This window comes from Branchiostoma lanceolatum, chromosome 1, assembly GCF_035083965.1.
Source record: "Branchiostoma lanceolatum isolate klBraLanc5 chromosome 1, klBraLanc5.hap2, whole genome shotgun sequence".
Lineage (NCBI taxonomy): Eukaryota > Metazoa > Chordata > Leptocardii > Amphioxiformes > Branchiostomatidae > Branchiostoma > Branchiostoma lanceolatum.
In genome coordinates, this window is record NC_089722.1 from 10,048,511 (window position 1) to 10,076,289 (window position 27,779).

The 27,779-nt window shown below is 40.8% G+C and overlaps 2 protein-coding genes across 2 annotated transcripts; both read right to left on the reverse strand.

Annotated features, from left to right (window-relative positions):
• Window positions 1-86: 86 nt before the first annotated feature.
• LOC136433005 (PEST proteolytic signal-containing nuclear protein-like) lies at window positions 87-9,803 on the reverse strand. Its single transcript, XM_066424750.1, has 5 exons — window positions 9,734-9,803; window positions 9,264-9,481; window positions 3,372-3,446; window positions 2,717-2,775; window positions 87-2,146 (listed from the first exon to the last, which is right to left on the reverse strand). The coding sequence occupies exons 1-5, from the start codon at window positions 9,774-9,776 to the stop codon at window positions 2,023-2,025; spliced, it is 519 nt and encodes a 172-aa protein (XP_066280847.1). The 5' UTR covers window positions 9,777-9,803; the 3' UTR covers window positions 87-2,022.
• A 606-nt stretch (window positions 9,804-10,409) lies between these two features.
• LOC136433014 (kin of IRRE-like protein 3) lies at window positions 10,410-26,980 on the reverse strand. Its single transcript, XM_066424762.1, has 11 exons — window positions 26,306-26,980; window positions 20,223-20,534; window positions 19,596-19,901; window positions 19,055-19,202; window positions 17,531-17,646; window positions 16,794-17,048; window positions 13,894-14,208; window positions 12,665-12,784; window positions 12,192-12,377; window positions 11,737-11,858; window positions 10,410-11,470 (listed from the first exon to the last, which is right to left on the reverse strand). Exons 1-11 carry the CDS (start codon window positions 26,364-26,366, stop codon window positions 11,336-11,338), a joined length of 2,076 nt encoding a protein of 691 aa, XP_066280859.1. The 5' UTR covers window positions 26,367-26,980; the 3' UTR covers window positions 10,410-11,335.
• Between the last annotated feature and the right edge of the window lie 799 nt (window positions 26,981-27,779).

Consider the following 27,779-nt stretch of genomic DNA (forward strand, 5'->3'; position numbering starts at 1 on the left):
ATATGTAAATAAAAAATCATTACTGTACTTATTGCAACCTACATGAACCCACAAGAAAGGTTAAAAAATGATCACCCCAAGCAAAATGTTTTTGAAATAATATTGAGAAACAAATAATGCAGTTTAGTCTCAAAAAATGATAATAAAAAAACAACTTACGTGCAACAGTTAATATTTTCTTCCTCAAAGTCAAACAGCCTGGCATAGCAATGATTTATCTGAACACAACATCTGTAAAACATGTATGGTAATAACAGTAATGCTCTAAATACAGGGCAAAAATTGGACAAAACCATAGTTCGTTATTTACTCTGTAGTATATTTACTGGAATGTGACTTGAATGAGCTCAAAGAAATTCACTTTCCCCTTACTTTTGACTTACTAGCATATAATCTACACATTGCTATTGTCATTTCTGACTCACAATCTTAGGCTATTTTCTAAATAGGTGTAAATTTAGCAGCCCCCCCCTTCTCTAGTTTCACATCCAAAATATACGTTGTAAAATGGGGGACAGTTGATAGATATCCAAACTGGGGCTGGTACTTGCTAATCTGTTTTCATTACAAATTGTCAATATGTGCCATCATTCCCAATTTACAGATACCCTTCAAGGCAAGGCTATAATAGTGTAGCAGCCATTGATCATACCATAACACTGAACACTTTGATATGTTACAGAATTCATTTTTTTTCACTGTAGTATGTATTTTGTCCATGTTGCATGTAATTGTGCTATTATGAATGTGAACAAAAAGAACATTGTACGATACAATGTAAATATGAACCAAAAACATTTTACAGATTCAACATTTCAACTGCAAGTTGCTTCCTGTTGCAAGCCAATGTCATGATAGTTCAAGAAAGCAGTGAACAAAGAAAGTATGTTATGAAAATAATTTAAATTCAAACTTGACTGATGTCCCAGCCTTCAAAGTCAACTCCAAGTACACATGAGGACATCTGGAATGAGTTACGACTGCCTTGAAGACTTCAACATGTCAGCAAACATTACTTCAACATGGTCTGACTTGGATCATGGAATCAACTCTGGCATCTTGACAAATTCTTTACAAGGTCATGTCAGGACATTGCTTTGATCCTGAAAGAGTGTGAAAGTTCCCAAGGGATGTCACACTGTGATGTTAAAACAGAGAGGCGATGTCTATAGGACTAGAACGTTAGAGAGACATAAAAAACATTTATGGAATGTATTAAGTGTGATGGTATAGCTAAAAGCAATGCATCAAAGTGGGGATGAATTTCAGAAGGATGTAATGATATGCAATAGATGTATCAGTAACTAATTTAAGTGGGGCTCTTGTATAACACACATAGCTGTCTAATTCTTGCAACACTGGTATACATTGTTTTCTTAGCATATACTATATATGTAAGTGGGCATTATCTGCATATTTCACTTGTATTTCTATACAACCTAACAGGTGATCCCTGTTACCTAACAAATAACAACTATATAAACTTACCGCAGGCAACCATGTGGACATGTTGTGTATGATAGTATTTCCTTAATTTGTTTTACACAAGAATATGTCCTAACTGCATGTATGCATCTGGCAGAGTGGTAATATTTAAATCTATCATATCCTCTAGACACACACAAGACAAACTTACATAACTTGCTGAGGAACTGTGGTCTATCTGGGGTTGATTTGCATAAGGCATACATGTACAGCCACTTTCACACCTGACTTAAATACATCATGTTTACAACCAAGCAATATCACCATACATAATGCAGAACAACATAATTCATTATTCATATATACGAGGGCATTTACCTTGAAATTTAACAAGCTGTGCATATCAAAACTGTGTGGATTTTAAGCATCTACACACCTGAGGAAAGTAATGGCTTAATTTACATGCAAAATTTGCTGGACACATAGATTTCAACATTTTGCCTGGGAGATGTGTAGCATGATTTCCAGAAATACATAAGGCATTTTTAAACAAAAACTTTACACTACGATCAAGTTCTAAACACAGTACATGTAACACTATTTATCTTTGGATAATTTATCTGCTTTTGCCTTGAGATCTCTCTCCCACATCTTGGCCTTGTCACAGAAACCGATCCTGCCCTTGTTGAAGGAGTTGGGCCCTGCTGATGTGGGTGTGTCTCTGTGAAAGAAAAAAATCAACAGAAATATATTAAGCACATTGCATTTTACAGCATTCCTTTGTTAACTGTACATATGTAAGGAAAGGTACAACATGACTAGAAAGAGCACACATCTCTACTAAGGCATTATATAGTCACACATTTAAACTTCCTACGGATATCGTTGAAGAAATTCATCAGTCACATGTAATAACACAAGGAGGCGGGGGAGGCGGGAAGATCTTCACAAGTCTCGGCCTAGTCTCGTGTTCTCGCGAGACTAGGTCACTCCGTGAACAAGACGTACAGAATTTCATATCTTAGGAAACTTAAACCATGATAAATTATGTATGCATGTCATGAGATGATGTAAATTTGAATTTATTCTTAACTTGGTAATTACTAACTGTGTAGTCATGTTGCATCCATCCCAAGGCTAGCTCTTAATAATAGCCAGCCAATGGCTAGTATGGCCACCTTGACTGTACAGTTATCTATGCCAGCCAAAATTATACATGAATAAATAAATAAATAGATAATCAACAGTATGAAGTAAAGTTGGTGCTGAAAGAAAGTTACTAGGGTTTCACCTTCCGATATTTTTCATTCTCATTTTTGCTTCTGGTGGCATCTCTTCCGGTTCATCATCCTGAATGGGAAAGAAGGAACACATAAGAACCTTATAAGTACCCTCATCATGCTTCTGATCCATCCATACTAATTTTCTATATATTACAGCATACATGTATAGGATTAAAAAGGTTAGCCTTCACCAGTTCATCCTACGGGGTACAGATGGTAGAATTCGGCAAAAAAAGAATAATTGGCAAGGCAACATTCCCCCCTAATGAATGCCTATGGTGGCCAAACTCCCCTGTATTCTCTTTATAGCGGGCATAGTTACATTTGATCTGGTAGAGACAAGACGAAGGCAATGAAGAATGGTAAACATTAAAATGATGTTAGAAACCAAAATGAAAATCTCATGTTAGTGGAAATTTTCATATTATGTTCTAATGACCGAAAAGTATACATTGCAAATAGGTCATACTGTAAATCAATATCTTTGTCTTATAAAAGACCAAAGGAAATTGAAGATTATTAAATAATAATAAGTACTGTTACACTTACAGTAACAGTTGTGATTTGCAGTCAGGTGCAAGTTAATCAGAATGCATAGGTTTTTGCTCAACAAGGTCATTGTGATGGAATGCATGCTTACATCATCACTTCTTGTGTACTTACATCATCACTTTCTGCAAACACAGCTGCAACTTTTTTGACAGGTTGTGCAGCAGGTGAACTAGAAGGTTTAGGTTTCTAAGAAATGGAAGGAAAGGGACAAAAACATGTCATTATGAGTATCATGACACATTTACAATTGTGATAAACATGTACATACACAGTCAAACCTGGGAAGTGTCCACCTCTACATAAGGACTACCTGGCCAATCTGACCACTTTTTGCTCCCTTAGTTAGATTAGCATTAGGCAATCAGGTCTATGTGGACAGGTGGTCACTGTAGACAGAATTCTTAAAAGTCCACCTGTCCACATGGACCAGATTTTTCTGTGCCCTGAGTGGTCTTCTTGGGCAGTACGTATTCCTATAATTCTCACAAACAGGTAATCATAACTGCTGAAACCGGATACAATTACAAGGGCATTCCGACTATATCTGTGTACCAACAAGTTGTGACATTGTACATGCATGTTGTCATTCCAAACATGGCAATGGTACATGATTATAATTCCCATTTGCCAGGGAGATACCACACAATTCCATCAGATTAGGACATTCTTGGAAACTGAACCTATCTAGGCCCACCATCCTGGATTAAACAGGAGACAGTTTCATGAAAATTGATACCAGTAAAATCCTTGGTGACCACTGATTAACATCAAACCTACACATACATGACAGTGCTATAAGAGCTCTGAATAACATCATTGTCAGTCAAGATGGGGCAGGGACATTACTAGCGATAATCTTACCTACTATCACTAGCCTGCTGATGTTATCAAGAACACCATGTGCATTTCAAGAGCCCAGTTGAAGGTCCCATGGACCCAGCTTTAAGCCATTACTTCTTGGAAACTACAACATCTGTGAGGGCCATCTTCTAAGTACTTAATTCCCAGTTGTTACCAATCAGGTATACCTTAAACAACATAATAGTATGCACAATTACTACTTATATACCCTGGATCCCCAGCCTGGGACCTCCAAGAGATTTGTTGTTGGCAATTATCCAGATATCCATCCAGAAAGTCCCAAGAGTATCTATGCAAACTGAACATTGTATAACCATATGTAGGTGCCTGCCTTTATTGCTGCAGGCTGAAAAAAATTTTTGATTTCAATTACTTATAAGTCATATTGATAAGTAGACATTTTGCTGTAGACAGTCCTTGGCTCCTCTACAAGCAGGACAAACTAGGATAGATTGGAAGACATTGTAGATGCATAGTCTGAATTTATAACAGGTGTCACCTGTGACAGTCAGGAACACTATATCAAATGTAATTGTATAAATCAGGTGACTCTTACATGTACATGTACAGACCGTCATTAATACTAATAGAATTATGAAGGAAGGCCTTGCCAATATACACAACACTAACAGCCCAGGACTGTGTTTAAGGGATGATTTTTTAATAAAACTGTAGCAATGTGTGATTCTAGTAGTAAGATCATTATAAACCATTCACAAGCTTATACAGTCAAGCACTTTACAAAGCTCTGTAGATACATTTACATTCACCTTGTAGTACCCATGCAATTTTTCCTTTCAGTTCTTCCCAGTGTTTTCTTTATTTTCTATCATCCCTGTTATTGTAAAAAACGATTTTGTTATTGAGCTCTGGGGAGCTAACTGTAAAAGAAATTGGCAACATCAGAGACTTGAGGGACACCAAGCTGATCAGAATAAATAGGGAACATCTGTTGTGGCTGACCACACGTGACAATTTTGTCTGTCAAGGCACCAAGTGAGAGTGTAGACAGCTACTTGTGTACCGCCCATGGTTTCCTACTAAATAAGAAACATCAGCAGTCACTGCCAGTCAGGCTGTGGTGAAAGCGCCTGTCCATTTGTCTGTGTGCACTTACATGTACTTCAACTGTCAAAACATACATGATTGTGAAACGCACAGGGCAAGCAGTCAGTCTCCTGGCTCCCTGGAAGCGAATCAAGGACCGCCAATGCACAAACCCAACGCACATACCACTAGGCTAAAAGGTCCGGACCGGTTAGACTGGTCAGTATGTGGTGCTTGAACCACACTGTTACACTTGTTCTAAACATTCCATTTCAAAGGATGTATACATATAGAAGCATATGATTGCATTTATATAGGAGGGTCTGCATTGGGGTTCCGACAATGCTTTACACTGAATTCAGAAGAACCCTCTCTATGATACAAGAGAATCAAAGAAGGCAATTTCACAAAATTTGGATGCCTAGCTATGACATGAATGAGACAGCATTCCCTACAAATTAGGGGAAATAAAAATAGGCTGCATACACCTTATGGAAAACAGCATGAAACCCTCATATAGAAATATGCATTTGTGTACATATACATGTACCCACAAAAATGTCCCCATACCACTCAAGCCATCTCTAGATGCTGAGAAAATTAGTTCAGAGTTCACTCAGAGTTCATGCCCAGCACGCCCCCATTACCCTGCACTGTAAGGCATACCCTGGGCATACCTGCACAGTTTAGTGTGACATTTATCAGACAGCTACCAGAACAGATGTACTCCTTCACAGAGAGCTGAAGCAGGGACGACCCCTGGGATCTTTTCAGTATCAGGTTGCAGTCGCACCAGGACGCAAACATTAATCACATTAAAAAAACATTACAACAGTCACAAGCCAACCATCCAAAAGCTCTTGCAGTGTCAAAGTGGAAGCAAGCCTTTTATTTGTTGAAAACCTGCTCATTTCCATGTTGATAAATTCAGTAATTGGTTAGCAGTAAGACTCATGGGGTTCGCTAATTAATCAGCCTTATCCTGCACTACATACCTTTGTTGCAAGTTAATTACCATGCCTGAAATGTGTGGAGTTCTTTCAGCTGGTGTTTTTCAGTGTCCCATTAGATAGGTACACTAAAACAGCTTTAAATTCTGGTTGGCTATAAAGAAATGGGGGGGGGGGATCTAATTACTCTGGGCAGACAAGTAAAGGAGGGTGCTGCTACCATAAAGATGAGGATTTTTTCGGCTTTGACATGAAAAGTAAGAAAAAAAAATACTGTAACAATCCCAAACGAATCACAAAAATGATGGTGGCAAAAATTCACCACATGGCCTACTGGAATAATGTTGTAAATCTTCAGAGAGATTCATCGCATTCCACTTCAAGGTCAGGAGCAGAAGGGAAGCATCTAACTCCCAAGAATAACAGGAGCTGTTTCCAATAATAACATCCCAGTGTCTGCTTCCTGTGATGCCCACTAGTCTTTCATCCAGGCCAGGGACCTAGAATTCAGACAGTGGATCAAGCCCAAACATATTGAAACGTTGCTGGAGAATTAGTCTGTGTTACGCAAAATCCTAGCCTGGGTACCATCTTCAGTAGTAACTGCTGGCTCAATCATTTTGCTTCCTAACCACAAGTGAAATGATTGAGCCAGTGGTTAGTACAGAGTATGGTACCCAGGCTACAAAACTCCGGTCTGGGCTTTAATGGCTCCTCCCCACAGGGTGCTGCGGGTCAATATAGCACGATTCAATCAGGCTATACTGCAGAATTAAAGAACAAGGCATGCCTGTTATACCAACTGAACAATTCAGAGATTGTCCTATAGTATAGATGCTCAGATTGTTTGTTTGTTTGTTTGTTTCAAGGCTTAGAATTAGTACTTAGTCTTGTATGTTAGATATATCAAGTACATGTAATGCTCTTTGTTTTGTCCACTGCTAAACTGGCTTCAGGCGCAACACCAGTTTTCTATACAACCATGGTAAGCACAAGCTGTGAAAGACTGGACTTTACTTGGCTTGATCCAATCACACTGGGATAGACCCCTACTGTTTTCAATAAGTGTGCAGAGAGATCTTAAACATGCTCAAGTGGTGTGGGCCGTGTGGCTATCCTCAAACCCTGGACCTCCGGCTTTACCACCCATCCAAGAGGCCATCCCTTACAGAAGCTGGTACTCATTTTCAAGTGAGGAAATAGGTGTAGGGCTTTTCAAAGGACACAAAATTGGTGCCTGCTAAGGATTCAAACCCCAAACGATTAGATTCTATGTCAAAATCCTTCACCACAAGACCACCCTGCACCTCAACCTTCAAAGCTCTAACTTGTTACAAACAAATGTAAAATACATCACTATCACTGTATTATGTTGGCAGGCTTTGATTTAAGGTCGCCCTGCAAGAAGACAACCTTGCACTCCCAAATGATTTGAAAATACCCTTGCTGTAACTTAATTTCAAGGATGATGTCTACAGAGAAGGAGTTGGCAGGACTACAGTAGAGCTAGTCACAACAAAGGCACAACTTTCTTGGATTGATTTCAATTTCATTAGCTTGGGGTCATTCCCGTGGTTAGTGTTGCAATGTTGGAGAGTGTTTAATGTCAATAAGCTTGCTACTGCTAGCAGTGCTAGTACTGAAACATCAGGGGCCTATATTAAGTGTGTATATTTTTACTGGATGTGTCAGGACATGATAGGTTTGGATCTGTAAAGAGGAAGCCAAATGTCAGTTACTGTGTTCAATACAAGGTACAACAGGATGCTGTGACAAACATATATTTGCGTTCCACAATATTATTTATCCAAAAATTCAGATATCCATTCATTCCTTAATCTAATGAATCACTCAGTATCCTTGACTCCTCACTAAGCCATTGTGGCTATGGATCAAACAAAGGAGTACATCATGTATATAAAATTGTAATGATGATGATGATATTATTTTCATTACGATTTAGGTCAGAGTTTGATATACTTTATTTATTTTTCTTGCAGTATGTGATCCATAGTAGAGAGTATATTTTCTTAGGTTGCCAAATTGCAATTTGCTTGTATCTTTTTGAAGTTTTTCTGCAATGTCACAATGTTGGGGACAAATCACAGGTAGCAGGTGGTTATTCTGCCCTTGCATAAACTCAGAATCTCAGTCCTGAGTTTATGCAAGGGAAACTTACAGTGTGGTACACGTACTAGCTGGTATGACTTAATGTACCCTGGGCACCAGCTGGATCCAGCTGGTAATAAGAGGTTTAAGTGGATGGAAAAGCCGCTAAGGAAAGATGTAAAGCTGTTACCCAGCTGCAGCGTTCTGATTCTGACATAGCAGCAAGAAATAACCTCTGATCTTAGGGCTATGCTGTGCCATAGAGGAACATAGTTACGCAGGCTTTCTTTTTGTATGACACCAAAATGCACCATGTTTGTTTGAGTACAGTAGTATCTAGTATGTCTGTTACAAATGTCAACATCCTGCTGCTGTACTCAACATGGTCGCTGGTGGATCCAAATCATAATCATGAATCAGGATTTGCGAATCAGGATTTACCTAAGCTTTTCAGCCTTTATCCGCCAATCCTGTTAATATGAACAGTCCTAATCTGGCTAAAACTAAAAGGGAGGGAGGGTAATCCCAATCCACTAAATCCATCTCAGGAGGTGGATTCGCAGATCAAACTTGATCAATCCCATGCCTGGCTGGATCCCAATTTGCAAATCCTGGTATGAATGAATAGGATCATCAAAAAGCCTGTATAGAATCTGTGGTCTTTCTTTTCTATTCATAATCCCTTGTGTTCTGCTCACTTGCATTTGTAGTCACTTAGTACCATTTTTATTTTATTCTATTTCATTGAGATTGCAAACAACATTGCACCATATATCTAGACTTCAGAGTTTAAGACTTCATAAAATAATAGCCCCTTTGCTTACTTTCTCCAAAGTCTCCATCCTCCATTACTACCAGATGAGGATCAGATTTTTTTAAACCTGGCCTGGAAAATGAGTGATTTGCCTGGAAACTTTCCACCCTGCCCCTCTAGACTGAAAACATGTTACCATTTTTTTCCTATCGAGATATCTTGCAACAACAGCAACATAGTAAACATTCAAACCAGTTGTAAGACACCAGATAACACACTTACGTTTGCGCCTAATTTGATAGAAATCGGGGCCACCGTCTTGGTCGATACGAAGCCGGCCCCAGGAGAGTTCTTGGGCGGCGCAGCTGGAAGGTTTCCTCCGAGCCTGATGCTGATCCCTCCCGACGGTTTCTGTACTTTAGCCGATGCCACTCTCTCGGGGATGTCGTCGTCGCCATCAGCTTTTCTCTTCGTCGGCGACGTCTTCTTCCACAGCTTATCTGCCGGTCGAAATACACTGACATAGTTGAGCCGGGGTGGCCGTATGAAGGGAGGGGGGCGCACTCATGCAATACCTCACATATGATTATGCCGCCTAAACACCATCGCAAAATCTGCAATAATTTCGTTACTCTACATTACGAAGATGGCACAGGATATTCTTCTAATGAATAGAGTCGCTCTTTGAATGCTACCAGTCTTGTTTTGGAGGTGACAGTCGTAAAAGGGAGCGTGTAAAGTCAGCAAACAACCTTCTAGTGTCGGAGCACGATCTTCCTGGTTGTTGTCAGCCATGTTACCGGGAGAAAGCTAATGCCGCTATGCGTGTCGGGAGAATGGGCGTGTACACTCTCGCTCAAAAAGTAGCGGGATATATGATTTTGATACATACGTTATTCTTTCATTGATCGATCGTCTACATTTCTTTCATTTTATGTTGTGTCTCCTCATCCCCCCAACAATCTGTCCACCTTTATGTAGGGACTTTGGTATGAGACTATTCATTGGACGGTTAATATGCAATCCGTATCATACGCGGTCACCTTGTGAAATTGAACAATTTTAGGATGTTATATAGTACAGATTTTACCCCAAGCAGTGTTTTAATTTCTCACGGTTTTATGAAGAATCTCGTGATCCGAATTGCTTTGTGACTGTGTCTCAGTGTTTATTTCTATAGATTAAAGCCCGAATTATAATCTCCAAGCAGATGTTTGGGGGACATTTTGTGATAGGTCGGCTGTGCTGACAGCATTCTAGTAGATTCTAGAAAATACTCTGGACCACTTGGAGAAAGCGGCCCGGCTAGTCAGATCGCATTGCGATTTTTGACCCCAGCATCATGCATCAGATTAGTGATTAGTCTGTGTTTATTATAATTAGTTATGACCAAACATACTGCTCAGTAACAATCCTCATTCAAATAGACACGATATGCACAGTTTCTTTATTCAGGAATATTGAGGTCACTGCTGACAGTACTCAGTTCAAATAACTTCATCCCCGATCTGCCAATATTAACTACATTTGTATCTAAAGCTACGGTCTTGAAGTACAGATGACAAGCAGTAGACCAATACGGTATGGCGTTACTTACAACGAGACTTACAGGTGGGCTTTAACGAGCATCTGGTCTTCTTATAATCATAATCCATAGTTTTTTCGAATTATATAAATATTGTATGATATCACTCTTATCTCGATTTTCAATATCAATACATTTGCTGCATTAGTGTATTCATCTTATGGTGTTTTTTCATCAGCGTGTAAATCAGTTACATTTTTTCAGTACGTTATTGGGTAATGTTGTTGATTAAGCACTCATTGTGATACATAATGTTACATATATACAGCAAATCTACTGCTCACAGACTGAACATCAGATTATCTAGATTTCGCATTGCGTACATATCCGCCCTAATGATAGTATACACACGAAAAATACCCTATACACGTATCTTATAGCTGCCCGATCATTACCTTCCCATTGGACCAGATGATTTGTCTATTACCCCATTCTTCACTTTATTATTAGTGAGTAGTGCGATAACAATGCTGTTCAGTTCAAAAACAATAGTGCACGTTCGACTCCGACACACAAGTGTAACGTTAAGGTACAGAATTACTAAGCGTGCTAGTGACAGCTAGACTATTCTCTTCACAGCAGCTGACGGACAAATGACTGACCTGTAGATGCTGTACTGAGCTACGATAGTGCGAGGTCAAGGGTACGTGTCCCACAGCTTCCCATTCGTCCCAGCGGATAACTTAGGTCAATACAAACAGAATTGCTCGTCCGTCTCTATTTACCCCCTACTGATACGCAGCTACCAGGCGGCTGCCGAGACATCGACCTACAGACTCTCCGCCTGTATCTCATTCAGGACGTTCTCTGCCTCGTGGTGGTTCTGCGGACCTCTGCTGTCACCCCGTCTCTTCCACATCTTCTGTCGCTTCTTAGGAGGCGGCAGTGGTGGGTCTACCCGTACCTGGACAACAAATACACATCATCATACTATGACACGTGCTTTTCAACTCTTAGAGTTTCCATATTTGAATGGTGCTATCTCTTGACAGTGTGCCTACACTCGACTTTAAGTTTCTGGTAAGATGCCAGCTTCCTGGCAAGTTACAAGACCTCTGGCGTGAGGTAAGCAACTGCAGCCGAGGGTCACTTAAGCACGTTTCCCAAACTATTTATAGAGAGGAACGTGTTTAAAGTTAAGCATAGAGTGTCACATTGAACCCTACTCACTGCCAGCACATCCTCCCCCTGTCCCTCCTCCTGGATACTCTCTGGTGAGATGATATCCTGTCCGTCCGGCCGCTGTCGTTCTAATGAAGAGTAGGACGGCAGTGCCGCTGGGTGGGCCAGACCTGCAGGAAGGGTTGTGTATTTTGCTGATAAGACCAAACATCGTGTACCGTACTGTTATGTATGAGGTTTGGACATGCAATGGTGAGAATGTACGATGATTTCATCAGGCTTCAGCCTCGGCTCGTGGCTTAGCATTAGTGCAGTTCCAATCATGATCGATAGAGTACAGTCAAACTTGCCCTAGCGACCACCTTTTCAAGTCGACCACCTGTGTGTGCAGTGAACCTTTACTGTAGCCTGTTGGAGGATTGTGCATGAACGACATATAATATGGACAATTATGTAGCAAGAAGGTTATACAATTTTGTAGTAACTTCACGAAAGTAGCCCACCAGTATAGGATAAGCCCACCGCCGTCCATTCCTTGTCTGTGCGGGGTGGAGGGCGTGGCTTCAGGGTTCCGTCCAGTTCCTGTAGCTCCAGTAGGTCCTCCACACCCGAGTCATTGGTGCCGTGACCAGGTTTACGGGCGTACTTAGGGAGAGGGGGGACTGGCTTCGAGTGAGGAACCGACACAGCTTGAAATGGATAATGAACATGTGAAATTAAGAATATCTCTTCTCCAATTATTCTTAAGATTTTGAATATTGAAACTTCATACGTAGATTGATAATCCTTTAACAATTAGACAGCATTTAATTCTTCCTAAAATTTGAATATTAAAGAAAGATTGATATCCTATAATCATAACAAATGTAGTGGATGATTATGATATGATTTAGCAGGCTAGATGCGGCTAGCGTTCTATTTCCTAGCATAGAGCTAGCTTTCTATGTTCGGATTAAGTAGTTCGTCGATGGCGTACCTTCTTCCTCATCGTTACAGATCCAGCCTCGTGCTCGTGCCACACAGACGAAAATAATCATCACGGTCACTACGGCAAGGATCACAACCGACACAGAGATGACAACAGCCATCGAGCTCCCTGAGAAAGGAAATCATAGGTTTGATTTTCTTCTTAATCACTTGCCACTGATACGTTGATGAAGGTTAGACATTAAGGTAACAAGATACGCTAAAATAGTTACTCAAGTAACTGGGTATCATTAAACATTGGAGGTTCTCCGCCGTATGCAAATTTGTTCGCGTTTCAAATTTTATCTACATGTAGTTGCTTGTAGCTATGTTGGGCATACTTGCCACTGGAGTTAAGTTGAACTTGAAATTGCGCAGACCACACGGTTAAGCAGTCACTATACCATGGTGTTAAAGAGTTTGGCTTTAGTTTCAGTTTTATGCATACGGCAGAAAACCTTTGACCTCGTGGTTGTGTGACTCACCAGGGGTTATTTCAATTCTACACGTCTATCAATCACATAAAGTAACATGCCTGATCGATGGAAACTTTATAGTCCTAAAGAAAATCATGTTTAATATAATCACATATGACTAGGTCACCATGTGATTCTGGGTCCATTTTACGATGGACCAGACTGCTGCAGACTGAATTATAAAGACAAATGGCATTCTTTTATGTAGGGATATTAATAAAAGCTTGGTGTCTGGTCAATGAAAGGCATTTCATTTGTGCGCATGTAATATGATCAAGGTCCCAAGACCTCCAATCTTAATTTCATCATCAACGCCAAAATTACATTGGACTTTGTCCAAGAAGCACTGCTATACTCCTTTGTTAATACAGCCCAGACTACAAATGTCGTGTCAGTCTCTTGGGCAAACTTAGGTTCAACATGGAAATGTCAGTTTATGATATGGTTATGCTTTTTCACATGTATTGTCCCATGTGAAAATAGAATATCTTGTCCCAGTGGCTCACATATCTGCATACAGAATGAAGAAGGGGATTTGTTCTGACATGAGACATGTTGATTTGTATGTACGTGACTTTAAAGTATGTTCGTGTAAATGCATATGTTCGCGGGGATGTAATTTCGCGGTGCAGACAAAATGGAGTGTTCGCGGTGGTTTTAAGTTCGTGGTTGAAACTGCCATGCTGGGTTGCACTGTTAAGAGGGTGAATTTTCGTGGTGCTTCTTAGTTCGCGCATTTCCACTTACACAGTATTTGACCCACCTTTGATGACTGCCAGGCGTATCTCCTTGTGGTGGGAGCCGAACATGTTAGAAGCCTTGCAGATGTAGGTTCCCTCATCGTCCTCACTAACGTCTGTCAGTGACAGCACGCTTGACCTCCCATCCGGTGTGGGTCTCTCGTCGATGGAGATGCCGTTATTGGTTGTCACCAGGTTGATCTCCTGTCCGAGTTTGTTACTCATGGACCAGGTGATTCGATCGGGAAGCGGGTCTGCCGTGACGTCACAGTGAAAGCGAGCGGAACCGCCGACCCTGGTGGACACGAAAGACGATCCACTCTGGATTTGCGGCTGACCTGTGAAATAACCGAGGGATTGAGGAATAATGAAATAGCTGTCACGTTGTTTCATTGTAACTTGCCTTTGGTGAAATACTTTCGCCGCGCTGGCCTTTTCATCTTGTTGCTTTCATCAAGGCTACATACCTGCAGTTATAAAGAGTACTAATACGTGTAGTCCAGATGGCTATAGCAATACGCATATGAAATCATCCACAAAAACTAGATTTCATCTTGTTCTAGATACATTACGCTCGTTCTCAATGAAATGTGCAAAATAGCGATTTTTAGGGTCAAAAAATTGATTAGCTCATTTTCCAGGCACACCTACCTCATTTATTAGCTGAACATCTCCTTTTATGATCCCCAAAATATGACAGCTTATTTATCACGGGAAGTTGCCAAAAATTTCTAAGTTTTGATTAGATGTCCTTGGAGTTTACCCATATTTTTGCGGAAACAAATGTTGAACATCAGTAATTGGATATTTCAATTTTGGAGCTTTCATGTCGTGACATCGCCTTCAAAACCTATAGTTGAGGAGTCAGTATCTCTGGTAAAACGTTTGCCAAATTTAGTGCCGTGCTGACGATCGTGACTGTTTCATTCAGGAATAAGATTGTCTGGAATTGTTTTGCATTTCGACTTGTTTGAGAAATTTACCAGAGGCGGAATCTGATAGTTCTTGCAAAAAGTTCCATCCTCCGTTGATCCAAATAATTTAACCCTCACAACATCTATAACATATTCAATGTTGCGAACTAATACTGCGTAGGAGCAGTAAAGCATTTGGAACGGAGGGGGAATCACGGAAAAACGGTAACGGAGATTACATACCGTCGCCAAAAGGCGTGTTCGCAAGAGGTAAGCCGCCAAGTTGTAATTGATCGACTTCTGATTTCCTGGGACATGAGGGCAGGCAAACTATACTTGTTTAAAGTAAATTAAAGGTAGTTTTCTGCATCATGTGAACTTACCATGTAGTTACGGTCAACATAAATAACAGTCTGGGCAACTTGGGCAGAAATGTCCGCCCATTTATTTCGTATTCATGCAGATCTAGGTTAAAGTATGCATGCAGATCCAGGTTGGCCCACTTTTTTTAGAATACTTGTCAGCCATGAACCTCAAAACATTTACAGTTCCATTGTCCCTGTACATTCTATCCACACGTACTCCACCAGATTATCCAGCCCCTACAGTTTCAAAGTACATAAACCAAAAACCAACCTTTCTCTACTGAGCCATCAATCTTTGGAATACATTACCACCTAATATCAAATCATTGACAGTCCCATACAACTTTAAAAAGGCCATCTACCAGTTTTTCGTTGGGTATTTGTAGTGTTCGTTGCATTTGTTTCTAACTTTATTTGAAGATAATCAATCCAAGTATATAATGGTGCATTCAAACATATCATAGGCTATAGATCACTTATTGTCTTGAGGTTTAAAAAGAATTCAACTTTGGAAACAAAATCTGGAAGAAAGAGTAGAATATTGGAATATGATAACCCTACTGAGGGTTATTCTCAGTTGAATCTATATTTTTCTATTCTAGTTTAAGCGCGTTTGCCTTATGGTGCACAACTACAAAATGTTCTGCGCCAGGTTATGTATATTCCGCAACAGGTGTAATCTCCGTTACCGGTAACGGAACTTACAACAGTAAAACTTTGGCGTTTCCTTCAAAGGGATATCCATTTTTGCGTTCCATCTTTTATTATTAAAAGGACGTGTGTACGGGCATTTAGAAAATGGGCGGACTTCCTACACCAGGCCTTGTTAACAACACAGAGAGCATCAAACAATGGTAACGGAGATTATATTTATTACTGTACTGTCATTTTTTCGAGGAGGTAGTTCAAAACTGAGAGCAGACACTTCTTATTTGTTCCTTTTAAAAGCCACAAAAGCTCTAAGTCGTCATAAAAACGACAGGTTGGCACCTTATATGTGGCATATCTTAATGTCAGGAACGTCTTACTCCAAACGGTAACGGAGCTTACCGTATTGGGCGACAGGCATAAACCGCCTTGCACAGCGTACAAGAACAATAACAGGAGCGATCTGACGTGACTTGTCGGAGGGCCTCGGTAGCTGGATTCACCAGTTAACCGGTCATTCTCTGAACTGAATTGTTACATTCTCGGCTGCTTTCTAAATTTTGCATGTCTCCGCAGGCGACAACCATTTTTCATGACTCTTTAAGCCACCCATTGCCATCACTTCTTCTAAGTCAAAACCCATTAGTAATTTTGATGTGCATTTTTCGTGAAACATGATACGTGTTGTGGGAAAGTGAAGAAAGCATCGATGGTGCCCTTAATTTGGCTCATATCAAGTCGTAAAGGCTGGCGACAGCAATTTGTACATTCAAATGAGAACGAGCCATTAGTGCTAATGAACTTTATTCGATTCGTAATTGTATTTATCGCGTGCAAATATGTATTGTTGAAATGGCTACAGTAATACGCATATACAATGATGCACAAAAGAAAAATATGTTTTATCAGTGATTGTGTAAGTTCTAGATACATTGGTGCAAATGAACCTCATTCGTAATTGTATTTTAATTCATTAAATGAAACATTATATCTTACCAACGACATCTATGCGAACATCTCTCTTAGCAGCGGGGAAACCGTCACTTGTTGCCACGCATTGATACGTGCCCTCCACGTCGTAGCGCACCCGGTGGAAACGAAGAGGGTTTTCCCAATACAAAGTTGTATCCTTCCGCCGCCAGCGGGTCTGAGGTTTGGGATTTCCTTCCGCTTGGCAATTTAGGCTAAAGTCCTCCCGGTGTAACATAACCGTGACTTTGGCGTCCATGGTTGTCTCAATGACTGGGGGATCTGAATGTACAACAGAATTCACTTAGATTTTAGCTATCCCTGCACGATAAGACGGAGCACACAGAATATCAATTCAATGAAGCTGGGAACAGAGAGAGAAGGCGATGATGTAAACATACCGGAGTCTACTTCTAGTTTGTAATTTGTGCAGGGCCGGGAAACTGCTGTATGTTTTCCCATCTGAACGACTGTTACATTGTCTTTTACCATTGCAATGATTAACGACCAGTTCTAACTCTTCTGAACTGTACTTTATGTGCTCTCTGCTACTCCAACAAGTGACACTTTTCCGCGTTCATCTTCTCACTCGCTAACTAGCTTTCTGCCATTCTGCTGACAGTGTATTCAAATAAGTACGAGCACGCATGCGTACCACACCGAGTGACCGACAAGAAAGACTTCCTACACGGAGTCAATTAAAAGTTTAAGGATCCAAGGCACACTGAAAAGCCATTCCATTTTATCATGCAATATGTACTCACAGAAGACCTGCAGACTGACGGAACCCACGCCTGTCGGTTCCACTCCGTTATCCGCCGTGCACTGGTACACACCGCTGTCTCGGCGGGCCGTCCTCGGGATGTGTAGGGTACTGCCCCTAATGTAGAGAAGCAGCATGATTCTTGCTCAGGGATTTGATACGATGGCCACATTAGTTTCCGTCATGAAACGTTAGTAAAGTTTCGGTAACGCTGTACACTCTAGAGGATACCACGACCAAGTGCGGACAAGTAAATTAATGACGGTTGGGTGCATCCCTTTATTACTGTCACCGACGTTACCATACAATGTCAAGGAGCTGTTGAAATTGATTATTTGATTGATTTATATCCATGATACCATTCATTGTTAATGACTTCTTACCTCCATTCAGCCCGACGACATAATTCATATCAAGGAAATTGTCAAAAGCTATTGAATTTACAAAACCTGCTTCGAACCAAATTCTTCTGATGCTATCTAATTGTGGACAACATTTAACATGCATGGTTTGATTATAAACTTTCTGTAATTCACACTTGCGTGCTTTTCATAGTCTGAGGCATACATGTACAGACCTCTGTATAAGATATACATTTTATTTGCCTTCGTTTGTCTTCGTTCTATCAAAAGTGATATAAGTCGATAAGCCATTTGTATTGATTAACCGATCGTGCCAAGGGATCATCCTTTTCAGGCGTAGGTTATCTGCAATCTGACTTGGTCTGCCACAGATGAGATTATGGAATTTTCTCCCATACCAGGTCTTTAATCATCGACCATCATTTGTGATTCCAAGGTCTTTCAAACATGTACCAAAGATCAATGGAAACGAAGTGAGGGGATTATAAAAGTGGCTCGGGACAAAGCCTGTAAGACAAGCGGTTGACTTTGCATATCGACGTTATTAGAATTCGAAACTATAAGTATTCTATTAGAGGAATTAATTCAATTATCTTGTATCCGTACAATGAATAAAGAAGAATGATATTTTCAATTTTGATAGCCAAATTACAGGAAAACCAATGTAATATGATATTGTCATCATTGCTTGCCTGCTTTGGTCATTACCCAAACATTTGCGCACAATGAGGCTTTCTGTAATGTTCCAATATCATTCCATCATGGTTAATACATCACAATGATAACATGATAGATAAACCTTTGTCGTTCAGTTTCCTTGTGAGTGGATATCACAGATAAGAGTCAGGCAGGATATGTATCATTTGAATATGCCAAATAACAGTTACTCATTACAAGCAGCTAGATAAAACGGTCTGACGTTTCAAACAGTATCTGCCGTCCTTTGTCAGTGACGGGACGAAGGACTGGGGTTACCAGCTTTTAAACCATATCTTGTAAACCTGGTTTAAAAGCTGGTAACCCGGGGGTATCGGTCAGTCACTGACGATAACAAGCAAATGCTGTCTGAAACGTCTGCCCGTTTCCAAATTCTGTGCAGTTGCCTGAGTAAATATTACATCTGCTTATCTTATTATCTGGATGTCTAACCTCCATCGACGTACCTTTGAACGCTTTCTATGGGCAGCACGTCTCCCAGTTTCTTCCAGCTGACCATTGCCCGGGGGTTAGCGTCCACGTAACAGGTCAGGTTGGTGGGTCTTCCCTCCAGCACGTGGACGGAATGGGATGGGACGATCACTACGGGTGGGTCTGTGAAAAAGCAGCCAAAAATTATTCAGCAACCAAAAATACACTTGGAAAACCGTACATATTTAGTTATGATATTTAGCCGGTCAGAGATGCAACTTCAAGAAACAATGGAGCGATATCAATTTCAAGCAATTCAACCAGTAAACCACACAAGTGTGTACTGTAAGATGCGAGGATATAACCTAGCTGGCCTTAAATGAGTGCACCATTTGTTGTTTTAAGGTAGGACATAACTAGGTAGATTAATGTTCAGTTCATATTAATTACTGTTACGCATCGTTAAGATGGACTGTAAGAAATATGTTACGATGTGTTCAAAATGTGTGTCACGATGAGAAGTTAGTTGTTAAGGGGTTTCTTTCTTATGAAAACTTTCGACGAAGACAAACTTACAATGCACGCGGAGTATACGAGAGGCCGCCTTAGTCTTTACTAGGCTGGGAAATCCCTGGTCTGCCACACAGGTGAAGTTTGCGCCGTTGTCCCATCGCGTGACGTCAGGTGTGAACAGTTCTATATCTGTCCCCCCGCTGTCCTCAGGCTGGGACGGACGGGTGGATCGGTAGGGCTGGGTGCCGTTATACCAGGTCAGCTGGGGTGGGGGGTAGCCACCCCGGGAACGACATGTCAGTAGAAGCTCGTCCCCAGCAGTCAGGGGAAGTTCTGCTCCGGTGATGTCAGGAGCTCCATCCATTGGGGCTAAAAAATACGACTTGCTTTAGATGCCTAGTTAACTCTTCACTATACGTAATTGCTAAACATAACATTTTGATTCATTTTGAACTGACAGGATACGGTGGGATTATAAAACATAGGAAGTATTTTTAGAAGAAGTGTTCGTGAGCATATACTGGTGTTAGGTGCAGTTACAGTTGTACGCCATGATCCTTTATCATATGTATGAAATGTGGTGTTGTCTCTATGTCATTAATGTCAGTTTTCAACGACAAGGGAAGGCAGGTGTAATCATGCCATGCAGTGTGTTGCTAACTTACAAAAAACAAAACGACGCAGCCCTACCTACGACAGTCAATATAGCAGGTTCGGCCTTTTTTACTGACGCTGTGAAACATCTGTACTTCCCGGTGTCACCTATAGCTGTGTCGCGAATTTCCAGTTTGAATTCTCCTTTTCCAACATCCCCCACGATCCTGTGTCTGGTGAAACCTTGAAAGACAGTGATCCCCGATGATATCACAGCGTAGTCAGGTGGTCCTTGCCATATCACAGGAGCATTGTTGTTTAAACCATTGAAGGAACAATCCAAAGTGACAATTCTCCCCGTTAAAACCGCCACTGACTTCGGCGTTGTCCTGTAGGAGGCTCCCGTAACTGTCAAAGGAATAAAAAAGTTGACTATGACCTTGAAGATTGACTTTCTAGAATTATTTTTCGTCAAGTATATCCTATATGCACATCAATGATTACATGAATTACCATGAAAATGTGTTGTTTATCAAAACATCATCCTGATATTAGTACAAGGTGCCTTTTAACATTTTTCCTACACTAGCGCCCGAGCAAAGATCTTCTAGTTAGATTGTAAGTTTGGAAATTAGTCTATCAAAGATTGACATTTCCTTAAAATTAGCTGCAAGTTCAACGTCTTAGATGTTCAATGGGAGAGAATTCTCCTGAGCGCACTTTCCTCAAGTTCTCCGGGATACTGTTTTATAGCTTACAAACACAGCAGACGGTGTCATTACACTGCGCCTGAGACTGGTTACCCCATCCTACTTCAGACAGTCAATGACACCCAAGCTTTCCAATCAAATCGATAAGCACACTTTACAAATCACAACGCCATTATCACAACAGCTGCTCCTCCACTGAAGCACACTTAGTGACATGATCTGCATTAACGGCATCAATCACGCCTCCCCACGGGACAATCATCGCCTCATTAATTACATTAATGGCCTGCCTCTTCTTTATTACTGTGTATCTCCTTTCTATTAATCAAATCTGATTTAACACTCTATCGTTGTCCATTGCGATACTGTATCCTTGTAGGTGCTTGAAAGAGGTTGGATCTGGTAAGGATACATGCTGCAATGCTGCGATAAAGGAGAACTTTCTCTGAACTCTTTTCAAATGATTGGGGGCTCAGTGTTGATGTGTTCGTAAGATTGGTCCAAACATTCCTTTGATTCTGCGAGCACTCCGGGAATCGTGAAGAAGATAATCATGATCAGCTACATCGTAACGATCGCCTATAGCGGCATTATTCATGCGAATTTATTGTTGGTTACGCGACGACCTTTTCTTAGAGCCGCTTAATCATTCCATTCTGCCGTGAACTTCTGCTAGGTGGATTCCCCTTGATAACATAAAGTATTACGGCAACATGTCTTTCTTGATGTTGTACATCATATGCGGCCTTAAATCAGGATGAACGGATAATTGTATTGTTCTGAATCACGAGAAGTGCTAACATCAATAGATGTTACAGTCCATTTACGATTTGCTCTGACTATAAACACTAATGGGGACACAGGGATCATAATCATTAGAAGCAACGTTAGCTTCTAACCTTTTCTAATAATTAATGACAGATATTAGGCCAAGGAATACTTTTGCCCCTACTATGATTTGATGTAATATAGCTATTCAGACGGTAATTAACGGTACAACTGTAATATCATTGAGAAGACAATGAATATACGATTAAAGAATGAGCTGATATGAAACAGAGCGTTGTACTTAAAATATACAGGAAGATACCATGATGGAAAAAGTTAACACTGCAAAAAATAGAAACCAATTCAAAGATAACATTGCAACGTAAGCTGTAAGACAGGGCGCACAAGTGCTGGTGCTATTGATCTCATTGGTCAATACAGACGGCAATCAGTGTGGATCACCCCGTGGTTGATTGCCAGACCCATGGACTTGACAGCATTAGTTCCAGATGACGAAATACAACTAGTGGAACATGCGGCTTCTGACCAACGCTATTTTTCTTTCTCTCCTTCGGAGCCCAGGCGTGTCGATTCTTCAGGACGTTCTTAGAATCTTGCATGATGCTGTGCAATACTTTAAGAGAGTGAGTGAGCGGCGCTGCATACAACTGAATAATGTAGAGTAAGTCGTGCTCTCCGTGTGGAACAGAGCTAAGCTAGCACTCATCTGCAAGTGGTAGCTGATCATGACCACTGGGACATCATTTGTGTTGGCAATCTTTTACACAGTTTTACACATATACTTCCATCACATTTTCAAAATATTACGAACGTTTCTGCTTTATCCTGAATACCTCTGCTGCAACGTTATCTATTGTGGGTTTTGGAACATTAGGCTAGCATATATCAATTGGATTGGATAAGGTCTTGGGTATCGATTCAGGAGCAGGACCAATATGCTCAATGTGCATGGCACGGGACGCAGACGTTTCCAATTTGATTGTGTACCTAGAGAAGTTTCAATTTCCTTTCCCGTAATGGCAATAGAGTGCTACCAGTTTTGCTTGCTATGTAGGTACGAAACAACCACGCCTGTTTCTATCTCATATATGACTGGTACGATCTTGTGCCTAAGCGTGTGTCATGAATATTGTTAAGATTTCTAAGAGCTGTAAATATCTAAAAGAATCTCATTCAAAGCTTAAACTTTAAAACATCATACCGAAATTGTTTCTACAGCATATAAAACATAGAAAGGCTTTCAAAAGATTATGCTGATGAATTATGGTTGACTGACTTAAAACACTCTTATCGAATGTCAATTTTTTGAAACACAGGAACATAAATTTATTAAGCCTTAGCCTACCACCTGGGGATTCATAATAACGCCGTAGTTATATAAATCAGGCTTCATTAGTTGTCTTCATACACTGGTATGCTTTAGATTGTGCTTGGTGATAATGGCTATATCTGTTTTAATATATGGGCAGTCATATTGTAGTGTAATGGTAATAAACATGCTGCAGTTATCGCCATGGTACAGTGGGGAGTCACATTCAGCACTCAGGTATGCAATTAGCATAGCAGACAGATGTGTGATCTTAAGCTAAATTCCATCATAGCTTTTACGCAAATCATAAGATTTATTACACGTATCTTAGTAAAGGTTATGAACGATTAGCACAAATATAACTTAAATGAAAAATAGGGCAGTAGAAGAGGCGGAACAACATGCATATATGGCACCTTATGTTTCAACTAAAACATACTTTAAAGTCTGATCACATAGGAGCTGCCGAACAGACATAACACATGATGAATTATGAATACTTAGAGACCAAAAAAGTTTTAAAATAGCACAGAGTTAGAGCATCAAAATCCATGAAAAATTTACACGTATGTGTAGTTTCTATTTACAGTAACGTCCACCATATTTGATACTAAGATATTTGATTTCCTCCCACCTCCTTCTGAAGAGAAACACGAGACCAAAGCTTTATTTAAAAGGATTCCTAAATCGCATGTTTCACCTTTATTAGATTAATCTTCAGTGTTGAGTTTCCGTGCGGGACAAACGAAGCGTGCGTACCGGACCTGTTGACCCTGACGGCGGCTGCCAGACTCCCCAAACCAGCTTATCACACCAGTAGCGGGCGGATCCACCGAATTTGGCAGGAATTAGGCCTAAGTGGGATTAACTTTTGACCCATTAAATCTGGTACGTGTTGAAAGCTGGTACCATAATGGGAGGTGTACAGAGCTCCGGAAGCTGCGCAGATGGCGGGGGAGATCTTGGCGCAATTGAAGAGATTAGGCGATCGTTGATATTGGAACAGAATCTTGGTTGATTGTGTAATCTTTCTTTTTCAAAAGGAGGGAATTGTATTAGGCATGGGCACAACCCCAAACCAAATTATCGCTAAACACGTTTGCAGCATACTGTTATATCATTAACGTATCCACTTCGCTTATTAGTGCATAACAAGGTTGTAAAGTTTTAGATAATTAGCAGATTCTGTAAATCCATTTAGGTCCATTTCGATGATGTTTATGCCATTATGAAATGACTTGTAATCTATTTTATTCAGCGTACATTGAGGTACAATTTGCATTGAGGTACAACATTTGCTGCTATGTATATATATACATATATATATATTGTACTGAATAAAATTCTGCGAAGACAAGAAGCACACGGACAATTTTAGTAACAGGCAAAGCAAGCAACACATTGCGGATCTTGTCAGGTCCCCATGTTCAGATCTTAAATTGCCGCAGCGTTAATCAGGCGGAGTTAAGTCCCCCGGCAGACGCGCGATAAGGTATCTCCACAGATGGATGCCATTGTGGCAGCCAACCATTGATCTGTTCCAGTAACACAAAAGATACAGTTCCAGGAAATACTGGCGGTAAGGGAGCGGGGATCGATGGCCCTGAAGTTGAGTAGGGCGAGCACAAAACAAACTTTTAGCACACAATACGCGTCCATCAATTGGGTGATGACATCCTCGGGGACCGCTGAGGTTTTCATGGGTCAGGTTACTACAGCGACCACACAAGACGAGAATTATTAATGTCGATATCGTGCTACGTTTGCTCCATCCACCAGGGAGACTCATACCCGACATAAAGATGTTTATAGTTGCCTTCCAGCCTGGCTAATCATAATACGGGTTCTCTTAGGTGTTCCAGTGAGATCAACATAACCTATTATCATTTTTCTTGCTGATTGATATGTTGTAGGTTTTCTGCTTGGAGAAACGTGCACTGATGTAAAGTCAATAGAATTGTCTTTGTTTTCGATTCAGTTATTATGTAAAATGGTCCTCGCGTGGGCGCGATAGTCGATAACTTGATACTCTCGGGATCCATATTCCCTATGCATGTAATATCAGCAATTAATCGCAAAAGCCTTCTCGATGTTGATACAGTCGCATCTGTTTCAGGGAAGATATTGTTGGGCCGATAACGTCATCTCACGCCTTCCTTGTTTATTTCAATTAAACCACTCAACAGCCGCCAATATAGATGAAACTCATTTCTAATATTTAAAGACTACAATAATCCTGGAGCAAATATTTGAAACTTTGAAATGCGTATGCTTGGCGGGTTGTTCATAATACCCAACTGACAACTCTAAATGCCAAGAATGTAGTCCGTAATGATACCATTTTTGCCAACCCAGAAGCGTAATTGCCAGCGAAACAAGCGTTTTAATGACTGACGCTCATGCAGTACAGCAGACTTCAAAGTTCCAAATGAAATGTCAAAGTATGAATAAATGTTCTATAGTCGTAACGCCGCATTAGCTCCACTTTCTTTGCCCACTCTAGGATGGTTTCAAAGCGTTCCCTCAAATCACTTCCAGCAGTTTAAGGAGGTATAAAAGCGACGAGGAGTTCTTGCCGAAATGTCGGCACTTAGGAACGGCTAATTTCTGTACTCAGGCGGGATTGCAGCTCAATTAATATTCGTCCGAGTTGTAATGGCGATTTGTTACACGGTGCAGTCTAGCTGCGTGCACGGTCTAAATGAGCTGCTTCAGTCGAAGGGGCTTTCATTAGAGCTTTGAGCTTAATCATGAGCCGTTTAATTGGTGTGGGATGGGAGAGGGACCAGTGTGGAGCCGGAGGAATAGAATCATCCCGCAGGTTGTACGTGTCATGTGAGATAAATTGAATTCGTCTGAAACAAGAATACCTGAAGGGCTGTCTCACATATGTTTATCAACGACCTTCAGGAGGTATACGGCATACAGAAAAACAATATAAATGAGGCTGGAAATGAAAGAAATTGGTTTTCTAAGCCTTATTTCTCAGTATCTCTACTCGGCTGCGTGACTTGAAAAACGATTGCGGTTTATTTGGGGAAAGATACGCAGGGCAGGCATAAGCGAAGAAAGAGACCAAACAGAATAGATTAATACTAATAGACATTCATATTACTACAATAATAATGTTCTTTAGATACCCGAAATATGTCCTTGCATGGTACATGGTACTTGCATAGAAGCTTGATAATGGTATTCCTACTTCTTGTAATTTACTGTTGAGCTAATGAGGAAAGCGTCAATATGTTAACATGCTAATGATACAACACACAATAAACAAAATACAGATATATATAGTACTAGCTACAGATCACATATTAACGCTATATACACTAGTAGTAGCCCTAAGACAAAGCATACATGGCCCTTACCGTAGGATGACCACCCGATCGTCAGGATGAAAATGACGATCCATCTACGAGAAGCGGTCATGGTTCCGACCCGTCCAGAGAGAACACCTGCGCAAAACTGGTGATTAATGTTAGTTAGAGAAGCGGGCACACAGGCTCAACTCGTATAATCCTTTTGGAAAACAACAGGCAAGATTGTTGTCCACGGAAATCCAAAGTAGCAGCAAGTGTCAGGACGTATGCCTTTGTAGAATGTAGTCCAACGGCTAGCAGAATGCGTTGTGAGCAAGCTGTTGGAACGTCCTGGATAGGCTACCGCCGGTGATTCACTCACAGCCTTAGAGCAGCGTACGCAGAAGCCGGTCTGATGCGAGGCAGAACAGCCGTATTATATGATGTGGTAGAAAGTCTCCGGGAGAACTATATCGTGGCTTCTTTTCAAGATAGTAGTGTTGGATCCTGAATACAAACCAGGTCAATGGTGTCCATGTCAGTCATAAGGGCATGCCCGGCACATCATAACAAGCACGGAACAGACTACCTGACGTATTGAACCAAGTCCCTTCTGGTTTCCGCTGAACCTATTACTATTGTAGGGAGCATGAGACAGCCGCTGGATGAAGGGACTACACAGGCGATCAAATGGCTAACGGGACGTTTGGGTATTTAGGTGGCGCCAGTACGACAGGTCGGTGCGCAGAGGGAGATGGATGGTGATAGCAGTAGGGCGGTTTGGACGCGGTACATGACAGAGACTGTGACAAACCGTCACATTCGTCAGGACTGCGTTTCAAATGCCACCATTATCCTCAATCGAAGGATTACCATGAATAAATCGTTACGCCAAACTTTGCCATTACACAGATCAGGCAGAGAGAGACGCCGTCACGGCCACGTTTATGACCTTTCGCAAGTTTAAGAAAAAAGTTATGGGAGTATGAAATGTATAAATGTGGCCATTAATGTTAAGGGCGATAAGTTGGTCTAGCTGCTGAACAGTATTACCACATTTAATGTACTTTAAGGATATTTTGTTTTTACATGTTTGTATTTCATAGTCTTTATTTTCTTTTTCAAAACCTTATTTTCGAAGTTATTTTCAAAGGCTAACACTTCTCCTCTTGAAGAATCCATAGACCAGTCAAGTATAAAGTTCTATTTGTGGTTAGCTGTGTGTGACAAACATTGGTAAAACAGTGTATAAACGACAGACCATCTCCTATGACAATGATTAAGTCTGGCTGCACAGCGAATTCTTTTCAACTGCAAATTCATCAGTTGCCAACTAGTTCCACAAGCTCATAGTCATTCTGGCTGCTCCTCTTACGTGAAAGTCATCCTTCATACACCTCAAGAGATTCATACGAGAGCCCAGCCGTGCCCAACATTATGAAGAGAAACGTCGACGGTATGACTTGAATGTGAATTTGCTGTATATGTGATGTCTGAAGCTTGTTAAACATTCCCCAGGCACATTACCAGGGATATAGCGAGA